The sequence below is a fragment of the Puntigrus tetrazona genome, chromosome 24 (genome assembly GCF_018831695.1).
Source record: "Puntigrus tetrazona isolate hp1 chromosome 24, ASM1883169v1, whole genome shotgun sequence".
Classification (NCBI taxonomy): domain Eukaryota; kingdom Metazoa; phylum Chordata; class Actinopteri; order Cypriniformes; family Cyprinidae; genus Puntigrus; species Puntigrus tetrazona.
In genome coordinates this window covers 19,658,321-19,669,907 of record NC_056722.1, presented here as the reverse complement: position 1 = coordinate 19,669,907, position 11,587 = coordinate 19,658,321, and the positions used below count along the sequence as shown (strand labels likewise).

At 34.8% G+C, this 11,587-nt stretch overlaps 1 protein-coding gene across 3 annotated transcripts; it reads right to left on the bottom strand.

Moving 5' to 3' along the window:
- Positions 1-1,542: 1,542 nt before the first annotated feature.
- On the bottom strand, positions 1,543-10,587 carry cip2a (cellular inhibitor of PP2A). Of its 3 annotated transcripts, none has more exons than XM_043225735.1 (21): positions 10,141-10,587; positions 9,504-9,651; positions 9,299-9,414; positions 8,942-9,036; positions 8,034-8,130; positions 7,822-7,944; positions 7,552-7,697; positions 7,386-7,461; positions 7,011-7,238; positions 6,201-6,360; positions 5,865-6,006; positions 5,329-5,428; positions 5,117-5,235; positions 3,936-4,125; positions 3,695-3,763; positions 3,491-3,601; positions 3,169-3,365; positions 2,981-3,094; positions 2,250-2,332; positions 2,034-2,152; positions 1,543-1,857 (listed from the first exon to the last, which is right to left on the bottom strand). In XM_043225735.1, the coding sequence occupies exons 1-21, from the start codon at positions 10,240-10,242 to the stop codon at positions 1,705-1,707; spliced, it is 2,688 nt and encodes an 895-aa protein (XP_043081670.1). In that variant the 5' UTR covers positions 10,243-10,587; the 3' UTR covers positions 1,543-1,704. The 3 variants fall into 3 exon arrangements, with proteins under 3 accessions (XP_043081670.1, XP_043081667.1, XP_043081668.1); XM_043225732.1 differs by having other exon boundaries at positions 3,695-3,769; positions 10,141-10,586; XM_043225733.1 differs by having other exon boundaries at positions 3,695-3,769; positions 9,299-9,411; positions 10,141-10,586.
- Between the last annotated feature and the right edge of the window lie 1,000 nt (positions 10,588-11,587).

The window sequence follows — 11,587 nt, the reverse complement described above, 5'->3', positions numbered from 1 at the left end:
TGTGAACTCACTGCTAGCTCACAAACTTTCAGGCTTGAGAGGTTTAGTCAGACATACTCCCCTACTTTTAACATACTTTACCTCTGACTGTAGTGGATAGATCAGATTCCACTCATAATTCTACTCTCAGTGTCATGATGCAAATGAAAACAAGTTTTCGCTCATTCCACAGTAAACCAGGACAACAAAAAAAAAATCTGCAAATAAGTTTTGTTGATTGCTTTCAGAAGGTGCTAATCTGTAACCATGGCAACCATCTACAACGTTGATATGAATCTACCTGTCAGTAAACTCTGATGTAAATAATTGTTTTCTGCTGTTCTTTTACCGGTTTGAATTGCGCTACAACTCACTTCAATCTAGTTCAGCTCAGAAGGATGTAAATACAACATTTCTTAAATTCAGATGAGAAGTACTAGCCGCCTCCATTCCATAGCAAGGCTTGGGAAATCACTCACAAGAGCGAAACTGCGAGAAACTCTGAGTCAGATACACTCAACAATCAAGTCATAAAAGAAATCATACCTTTAACCTTACACACCTCCAGCTGTAAAACAATAACAAAAAGACGAGACAATGTTTTAAACTGTTCACTTTAAATTAAGTGAACAAGTGCAGCCTGTCTAGCGTGTCTCCAAAACAGATTTCTAAAAGCATACGAATGCAAAATCAACACTGGTTTTGAACTGACTGGACACTAAACTGACTCAAGCTAACAAGTAACACTGCTGCCTATTGTATTGAACTGCCTAAAACAAACCTAACATCTTTCGAAGTTGTTTTACAGGAAAATCTCCTTAGCTGAGTTTCTACATCTGCTATTTTCACTTCATTTATGTAAAGCTGCTTTGACACAGTCTGTCTTGAATAAAGCCACCACTTCTGTGCCTCTAAAATTGAATCTGAAAGAATGTTCAAACAGACAGGTTATACAGGTGCTTAAACAAAAAAACAAACAAAAAAAAGGAATCAGGAAAAAAAAAAAAACACCTGGTGTGTAGAACAGTTTCATTAACAGACAAGCAAAACTATGACTGTAGTCACAGTCCAGTTTAATTGGGCCAAATTCTTTCAACTGGCTGGAAACAAAACACAAAAGTATGAAATAATTCAGGTTCTGGAGAACAGAAAGTGAATGGCTCATCCTGGCTTTAAAAGATTGAAACTAATTGTACGATTATATGAATTAATTAAAGATTCAGTGGCCTAATTTAAGACATAATTTTTTACAGGGAAGTCATATTTTTTACATGAATAGCCATAAAATTCTAGTTTATTTATCCTTATCTGTTATGAAACTGAAAGAACACAGAACATTTTTTTCTGTTGCTCTGTGGCAAGCAGAACATCTTCAGAAACAAAAGAAATGTGAATAACTACTCTCATTTCAAAAATTAAAAAGGGAACATTTAAGTGTTGGTGCCCTCTGGTGGCTAAAGATAAATATTGAAAATCTTTACATTACATCAACATCTGAATAATTTCAGTCTAAAAATACTTTCAAATGATGAAAGTAATCCGAAATTATAACAGACATCAACAAAAGTTTTACAGACATTTATTCATTCACTCATGTACATTAGAACACGAATGTAAGTAAACATACAGTGGAAAGATTAAAAGTGACAAAACAGATAAAATAAGTTATTTTCATATCATGAAGCAAGTAAAGTATTTCATGGCGTATATATGAATATGTAGGTGTCACAGAGAGAGGTTGGCAGTGACGTCACCCTTGAGTTTGCCGCTGCTGAGACTGTGTATCATGGCGATCATTTGCGTGTGTTTGCCCAGCTCTTCCTCCATTTTCTCCAATTTGGCCTCTAGCTGGGATTTTTGTAGCTCCAGAGAGGAAGCCTGCCAAATGAGATCAATGACAGAAAGCACACTAAATCAATATGAAGCTTACCTGACCTTTAAAATAACAGGTATAAAATAGGAAAAAGCTAAAACATGACTTTGTTTAATCATGGCACACTATGACTGGAGATGAATAGGACAGGTTGATAGGTTGGAGTGAGTGTTGACGGCACCTTGATGCTGGTGTCCTTCCTAGCTTGTTCTGTCTTACTAAGCTCTTTCCTGAGGATGGAAATATTCTCCTCCATCTCATGGATCTGATCTTCTTGCCTCCTCGCATCATTCTCAAGACCTGGTAAAAATCAGAAAGAGGCTTTATAGTACACTTCACATCAAATGCATAAATGTGTATTACTGAAAAAGACCCATGTGAAAATAATTCCACTTGCCTGCTATTTTTCTCTCTTTGTCTAGCACATCTGTCTTCAGGCACTTTATCTGCTGTTCTTTTTCTTCCATCTCTGCAAGAGTCCTGAGCAGATAAAAATTAAAGGACAAAGTGCATTCAATCATTTTCATTATTAAAAAATAAATTTAAATAATAATACCACAATTGATAATACTACTACTACTTATCCATTCACAGGTGACATGAAGCACACTTCAACTTAATAAAATAATAAATAATAATAAAAACTGTAGATACTGATGATGAATACAGACAAAACTATGAATATGAATAACCATAAATAACAAATATAAAAAAAAAAAATGTATACTGTTAACATGAATAATGCCATAAAGCATAAAATATTATGATAACACTTTACAATAAGGTTCATTAGTTAACAAAATTAGTAATCATAAACTAAGAATGAATAATACTTCTACAGCATTTATAAATCCTAATGTTAATTTCACCATTTACTAATTAATGTTAAAATCACAAGTTGTGTTTGTTAACATCTGTTAATGTAGTGTGACCGAACATGAATAAATAATGAACTGCATTTTCATTAACATTAACAAAGATTAATAAATACATTGTTCATTGTTTGTTCATGTTAGTTAATACATTAACTAATGTTAACAAATAAAGCCTACTGCAAAGTGTTATTAGAGTTAATATTATATAAAACTATTAATGCTAGTCAAAAATGCCACTGTTTTAATCACTGACCTCTCCTGTTGGAGTTTTAATCCCTCATTTGTCTTTCTGAGCCCCTCGGCCTGCTGGGTGAGAGAGATATGGGCAGCCTGTAGTTCCTTCAGCATCCCTTCACTTTTGTCATACCTAAAAAGAAAAGGTTGCTAATAAAACATTTGACAGATCCATCCCTTTAGTGTGTGAGAGAGAGGAACACTGACCTACTGAGGAGCTGGTTGTAGGTGCCCTTTAACTCCTGATGCTGGTCAGCGACTTCCTGCAGACGACCATTGTGCTCCAGGAGCTGCTGGCTGTCAGATTTCAGTCTCTCGACCTCCAACAGATGATCATTCAACTCCGTCTGCAGATCCTCTTTCTTCCGCTCTGTGTCTTTGAGTAGAGACGCCAATTTGCGAGCCTAGAACAGAGAAAAATCACAAGGTTAAAAAGTTGCACAAATAAAAACATAACAAACTAACACACATAAAAACACACACACATAAAAGGTTTCACCGCAGAAACAGACAAAAATAAGTGTGTAACCTCAGCTTCCGCTTGAGCTCTCTGACAGCGGTACTGAGAAATCAGTCGATCTGCCTGTGACAGCGCGAGTGCTTTGGCCTCCAAAAGGTCCTGCAGACGGCTCTCTTTACACTACATAAACAAAAGCACATATGAATACGAAAAAAAAGAAAAGAAAAAAAGTCGCAAACAAACAGGAAGTTCCTTCCTGACTTGGCCACTCACTGCTAGCGCTGAAAGCTTCTGCTCATACACATCGATGATCTCTGACATGTGTACATCTTTGACCTTCTCCTGTAGCTACAACAGCGCAACATTAGAAATAAAACAAAAAAACAAGCATGCCATCCACTTGTGGGCACATTTCTGTTCAAGACATACTGTTCATGAAACCAAACCTACAATGGAACATCGGCAGACACTGTGGTCACAGAAGCAATGAGTCAGATTCAGACAAACACAATACCTCCACTCCGTTCTGAAGCTTCTCGATGAGACTGTCAATATTTTGGTAAGCAGATCCAGAAGGTTCTGCATGCATCATGGGAAAACTCTTCCCCACAAAAGACACATCCTCATTACCAGGACTGCTCCGGATCGACAACTCACTGTCCTTCTGACGGTATGCGTTATTGGCAGCAATACTGTCTCCCAGACTTAAAACAAAGTGAAAGAGAAACATTTACTTTCCAAGATTTAATGTCAGTATTTATTTCCAAATATAAGGTTTTAATTTTTTTTTTTTGTGAAATTTCTTTTAGAAAATTTATTTAGCATGGGTGCATTAAATTGATCAAACGTGACAGTAAGATCTTTACAATATAAGGTTTATCTTTTTAAATAAAAAAAATAATAATTATATAATAGTTCACCTAAAAAATTTAATTCTGTTATCATTACTCACCATTGAGTAGTTTCAAATCTGTATTTGTATTTTGTTCTGCCAAACACAAAAGACGACTACATTTTCATTTTTGGGTGAACTATTCTTTTCGACTGTTTTCAACACAGATAATAATGAAAAACTTTTCTTGAGCAGCAAATCAGCATATTAGAATGATTACTGAAGGACCATGTGACACTGAAGACTGGAGCAATGATGCTGAAAATTCAGCTTTGCCATGACAGGAATATATTACATTTTAAAACACTAAAATAAAAATAAAAAGGCCGGTTCTACAACAATATTTTATACTATATAATAATATTTCACAATTGTTGATCAAATAAATGCAGCCTCGGTTAAATATCTTACTTTTAAAAATAATTTAGCCAACCCCATGCGTTTGAACGAGTGAGGTTTGATAGTTAAGCAACATTTCTCCATGGACTTACTTGCTGTTTGTAGCATGAAAGTTTAATCATGATTGGAATTTTTTTTTTAATTTAAAATGCTTATTTATGCAAGAAAATGTAATACTTCGGATTACCAGTTTATTAAAATTTCTAATCCTAGGTATGAGCAACAATAACGCCTTTTCAAATTACAATGAAGACCATTTCTAAATTATTTTTATATTGTTTCACTCGGTCATTCACTCGATAATCACAATATTTTGTGCATCATATACAACCACATACTCTACCATACCAGTTTTGACACCTCACAGTTAATGTTCACACTGGCTGCGTGTTCTGCTGACTCACATGACAGAAGGGAAGTCGGGGAGAGGGGCCGCTTCAAAAAGTATGCGTAGGGCAACCTGTACATGCACTCTACAATTTGAGGTCATAGCTAAGGAGAGAGGTGTGATCATACGCTGGTCCTACATGCAATGGAAAAAAAGTAATAGAAAGTTATAAATATCTCAGAAAGTTAACAGAAAGGGCAGCAAGGAAGTGTGGCATACGTCTTGTACCTGTAAGATCCTGTAGAAGGACGTCTCCATGTCTGGCATCTGCTGTCTAAGGTGGCTCATCAGTTCTAGAGTCTTCAGTACCACTTTAGAGCACACCTGACTAGAGACGCACAGGGAGACAACTGTTTTATGTAATGGACAATATCTAGCTATTTTAAAGGTGCTGTATGAAGGATTGACCTAGGCATTGGTTAAACTAGGTATCGCAGTCCAAATTCTAAATATTGGAAAGGTTTTTATTTTTTCTTTTCCCGGCCCCTCCTCTTATAGACACCAGCAGAAATGAGTGCACATGACAATGAATTAAATAAAATATGATCAGATGCCGAAATACAATTGGGTAAATATAGGTGGGCGGGTTTCACAAACCAAAACAGATAAACAAGTATGTTAACTTAACGTGTTTTTTAAATATTTGCAAAATGATGGTATTTTTATGCTTTAACATAGTCAAAAACCTTCAGCACCTTTAATGTGTAATAATCCAAATTAACACTTTCTCACAAAAAAATATTACTTCCAAAATGTTTTACTACCTGAGCTGGTAGTTAGAGGTAGTACAGGTGGACCCAGAGAGGTCCTGGCTGTAGGACAGCAGAAGCTCCACCTGTGAGGCACACACTTCTGGACTGAGCCGTTGGGACACCAGCAATCTCAGAGCATCATCGCCACAAAGCAGTAAAAGAGTCAAGGATATCTATACTATTACAGTAGAATCAGACATTCAAAATACATTGCAGGTCAATTCATAACCCGGGATAATTAATGATCTGACATTGGCTTGTACAGACGGGCTAATACTAGCCCATTAAACATACAGCTTGTTCTGTGAGGTGTGTTGAAGCGTGATTATTTGTGCCTAACAAGGATATCTAGCAGAAAGTCAACGACACGGCCTGCACGTACACAGTGTTTCTTCAGCAGCTGGTCTCCTTCAGTGGATTCTGGAGACTGCAGCAAAACCAAAACCTCCTGCAGAAGGAGCTCTACAAATGACTGAGCTGAGCTGCACAGAGAGGAGTCGATCACCTCCTGGATGAACACAAGCACAAACTTACAGATTCATTTGACAGAATGTCACTGACATGGCACGAACCAAAATGTAACATCTGGCATGGATTTCTAATTTTTTTATGAAAAATATTATAGAAATTAAAATCATTTGATAAAAAAATGGTAACGCTGCAGTAAGGCTTTAAATGTTAACATTAATGAACATAAAATATATAAATTTAAATATATAAATTTGATTAAATATTGAAATCAAAAGTTTAAAGACATCAAATTCTCATTTAGTTAATCTTTAAAAAAATGAGGAATTATTTACATAAAAAAATATATATATTATATATATATATATATATATATATATATATATATATATATATATATATATATATATATATATATATATATATATATATATATATATATATGCATTTTTTTTCCATCTAACATTATATATTAGGTATTGACTACAAAATTGACCACAAAATAAGACAATAAAAAAGTAAAATATGTCCAGATTTGTTTGAGCATCACTATTTTGTGCACAAAACATCCTAGGTATGTTTCCTACCACTCTCAAATTCAGTGTATTCAGGCATGATTCTTTGTAAAACTGTTTAAGAAAAATATATATTTTAAAAAAGAATATTTAAACAAAAGAAACACCGACGTACTTCAAAAAGCTCAGCCAGCAGGGCCAGAGCCTGCATGTAGCACTGCTCTGGACCATCCAGAGGTGACGTAACCCAGTGGATGAGCGCTAAACTCGGTTCAGACCCTCGAGCCGGAACACCTTTTCTAGTAGCAGGCTGCAGTCGAGGGGCTGGAGGTCGTAGCACAGTCTCACAGACAAGCTTACGCAGGACAGGGACTGAGCACAGAGAAACCAGCAACTCCATAACCTGCACAGACAAGAGCTTTTGATTAGAATTCAAGACCTTTTGGTCTACAAGGTAATGTTCAAAGGATTGAACTTAAACACATATTTTGCCTAAAAAGTTAAGTATTTGACAAAACAAAACATTTATGAATAAAACTATGCATTTGACCTTTGATGCAGTATCGGGATCTTTGTTGTGCAATAGCCCAAGAACCTCGGACAGACAAACTGGAAGGTGTTTATACCTAGAGCGACAAAAAAAAAAGAAGAAGAAAAAAAGATAAGACTGTGCTAGAAAGCCATTTAAAATATTAGACACCCAGATAAACACATACTTGGTCAGGTAATCAGCAATTTTGGGGTTTTTCAGGAGATCCACTAACAAGTCCACAGCATAATTCCTGGTTAATGTGCCATCTCCGTTGACGGTAATGTTAAATATTAGCTGAAAGGTCTGATGAATGTTCTTCGCATTAAACAGCTGCAAAAAAAACCCCAATACACTCAGTACAACCTCAATTGGAAACAAGCTTAAAGCCACAAGAAAAAAAATATAGATAAAGACATGTAAGATAACAATCATCAGTGCTACATTTAAAACTGACCTTCTGCCCAACTTCTTCATTTAGAGTCAAACTCGATAATATGGACAGTGCAAAGACGACTACAGTCAGACAGTTGTGACCCAGGAAATTAATCAAGGCTCTGTAGAAAGCCTTCACATTACTCTGAAAAAAAGGAGTATGTATAATAGTTAGTTTACTAACAAAACTCATAAGAGTTCATATTGAGAATTCCTTCTAATGCTGTTTCTGACCTGAGATTTGATGTGTGACTGCACTGAGATGTCATGTCGACACAGGTTGGCCGTCAGGCCCAAGCAGGCCTTTACAATGTCATCATTACTTGACTGGCTAAAGACAATCACAGAAACCATTATATTTTATAAAAAAAAAAAAAAAACAATGTTCTTATTTGCATACTAGCATCAAATGCACAATTCTGTTTTGCATGCATAATCACTGTTGTGCAATAGTTTAATGTATAGTGCATTCTATAAAGTGCGCTGCTACACAAACTATGTTCAGGTTCACCGTTGTGGTTTTCCACTACATAACCACTGAAATGTCAGCTTCCTTTTAATAAGAATGCAAAAAATATTTCCAAGACTTGTGACTTATTGTTAATAACATGCTTGTATTTATTACCTGAATGATTATTACATACTTAGGACATGAACAGTTTTAGTATTTATTATATTTTATACACTGTGGTGAGAAAAAATATATCTTTTTTTAAAGTACAAGACATCATTTATTTGACCAAAAATACATTAAAAACAGTAATACGGTTCAAAAAATGTGTACAATTTAAAATGACTACTTAATATGTAATTTATGCCTGTGATGATAAAGCTGAATTATTACCATCATTACTTCAGTCTTGAGAGTCACATGATCCTTCAGAAATCATTCTAATATGCTAACTTGCTAAGTAGATGTGCTGCTTAATATTTATGTGGAAACTGTGATACATTAAAGAATAAAAAGTTCCAAAGAACTACATTAATTTAAAACAGGCATATGATTTTACTCTCGTTTTTGAACAATTTAATGCAACCTTGCTGAATAAATGTACTGATGTATTTCTGGAAGTTTTAAACAGTACTGTACATGAAATTAACATCTTTGCACAAAGCAGAAAAGTGAATATCGTGGGTCTTACACATGCTGCATTAGGAAGCTGATGAGTTCATGGATGTGAGAGACACAATGCAGAGTCCTCACGCTGTAGGTCAGTCGCTGCAGCACATTAAGGCACTGTGGAGAGCATTAAAGATTAGAGATGAATCACATGATTTGGGATCAACATATCTTGAAGCACCAAATCAGAATATTAGAACAATTTCTGAACAATAATGTAATCGGAGTAAAAGTTACTCTGAAAATTCAGCTTAGCCATCACAGGAATACATTTCATTTTTAAATATTTTAAAATAAAAACAAGTTATTTTCTATTCTGAATGGTAGTGTCACATATAAAAAAATGTACCAGTTCTAAAAATATACACAGTATACTCACCTGCAGCACAAGAGGTTCTTCTGGAGTGCTTCTGTTGCAGTGGATTATGGATGCCAGAGTCCCGGTGAAGTTGTAGCTGCTGTGAAGAGCCTCTTTAGCCTCACCATCAGAAGCTGCTGGGCCATTATGAAATGTACATGCATGGGTAAATAATGGATGATATGACTATAAACAGATTTTGGAATTGCGTTACAGGGTTTAGTACCGAACTGTGCCAGCAGGGATATTATGGATCCCGTCAGTGTGTGACTGGTGTTGGGATCTCCAGCTACTTCCATGAGTCCACTCACACACTCGCTGGGCAGCACCTGACCTGAAAACAGCACTCCGCCACATTTCAGCCCTGAAACGTCCTGTGGAAATTGGCAATTAAAATGTGAGATATTTTATATTAAAAGGAAATGATGTGCAAAATTACATTCTTTGTGACTTTTGCCCACACTTTTTCAGTCATTTATTACAGAACAGAGATTGCATCGTTCATAATGAGCAAGAAAAGCTATTATATATATATATATATATATATATATATATATATATATATGTATGTATGTATATGTATATATATATATATATATATATATATATATATATATATATATATATATGTATATATATATGTATATGTATATATATATGTATATGTATATATATATGTATATATATATATGTATATATATATATATATATATAAAATGTTTATGTTATATATAAATACAAAATCTATAATAAAAAACGAATAAATCAATCAAATAAATACATTTAAAAAATCTCTTTTTGTGCTTCACATATAGTAAATCTCATTGTTTTTAATAACCCCACAGAAAAATGTGTTCACTCACTTCAATGTGTTTCTGCAGCTGAGATGCATTTAAAGCGCTTCTGTTATTTCTGTACTGACGAATGGCCAACAGAAGCGATTTCAAACAGGTCGATACATCCATGTTTACACCCAAGAACGGTCAATGGCGGGCTTGAACTAAAAATATTTACTGATAATAGGAAACTAAAGTTTATCGATAGATTTTTTTTAAACGTACAGTAGGCTATGCTAACGTCAGTTGATAATAGACGCTGTTACTGAGATTAATAGATATATCGTATTCTCTCCCGTACACCGTTTTCATCAACACTATTTAAAAAAAAAAAAAAGACATTTAATAATGTTATTTTATGTTGAATTTACTAAAAAGCTTAAATTAACTCTACTCTACTGTCTGCTTCAACAACAACTTACTCCCGCTAACACTTCGAATCGCCGGAAGAGTTCATTATCCAAAAGGGAAGGGGGTAATGGACGCAATAACAAATATATTGAAATATTTACGTTTTAAATATAGGGTAAAACATTTTACGATGCACTAAAAATCGTAATCTTGAAATCAAAACATAATTATTGAATCAATGAGTCTTGTTTTATGTTAATATTTTTTTATCATCTTAAGAAAAGTTAAACCCCCTTTCTATGAAGAATGGTTGAGAGCCAAAACGCGACGACTCCGTGACGTAACGACGTCATAGTTAGGGTACGTGTGTACGCTTTTCAGTTGAGTGGGGTGAATTTCTACACTTCCTTTTTAGTTAAGCCAGGGTTGCGAACTGTCTAGCGTCTGGTGTGAGATACACGCTTTCATTCTCTATCTCACGCCCTCATGCTGCTCAAGTGAATCTCACGCCAAAACAAAAACCGCGCAGAGTTGCTACAGACGTCTTTGATCTCGCAAGCGTCATGGTTACGCGGTCACGTGGGTCATGTAGCGCTCAATAATTACAAACCAAATAGTAACCAAAGCTCTTAATACATTTGAATATTCATTACGCAGGATAGACGACAGCTTCACTGTACATGTATTTGCAGCAACTTTTAGTAAACATACATTGATTATTACGTCGATGACAGTTTTCCATTTGAATAAATATTTAGATGTAATGAAACACTGTTTTTTAAGGGTGAAATGTATGCATCCTTTCTTACTTTTTTAAAATGATACTCTTATATGTTCACACAAGTGTCACTAAATGTGACAGGCTATTTAGGCATTTATAATGAGACATGAAGCATGTGGAGAAGTACATGCAAATTAAGTTATTAAAGGCACAAGACAAACTTACAGTAACCTTAAAAGACGTCACCGCCGTCTGACCGCATACATCAGTGTAATGGAAATTGTTTGTACAATATGGGCAATACCTTATTAGTATAAGTTGTGTTAATATATTTACATGAATTCCAGTTAATCTTAATAAAACTGCAGCTGGGCTAGTTTAAAACATGAAACATTAAAATTA

Bases quoted from the DNA above. Each gene is read 5' to 3' on its own strand.
- cip2a (XM_043225732.1), bottom strand. From the start codon at position 10,242: ATGGATGTATCGACCTGTTTGAAATCGCTTCTGTTGGCCATTCGTCAG. The intron at 9,037-9,298 runs GTGAGTATACTG...TGCTCTCCACAG, and splicing joins AAGAACCTCTTGTGCTGCAG to TGCCTTAATGTGCTGCAGCG. The intron at 4,126-5,116 runs GTGAGTCAGCAG...CTTTGTTTTAAG, and splicing joins CCCGACTTCCCTTCTGTCAT to TCTGGGAGACAGTATTGCTG.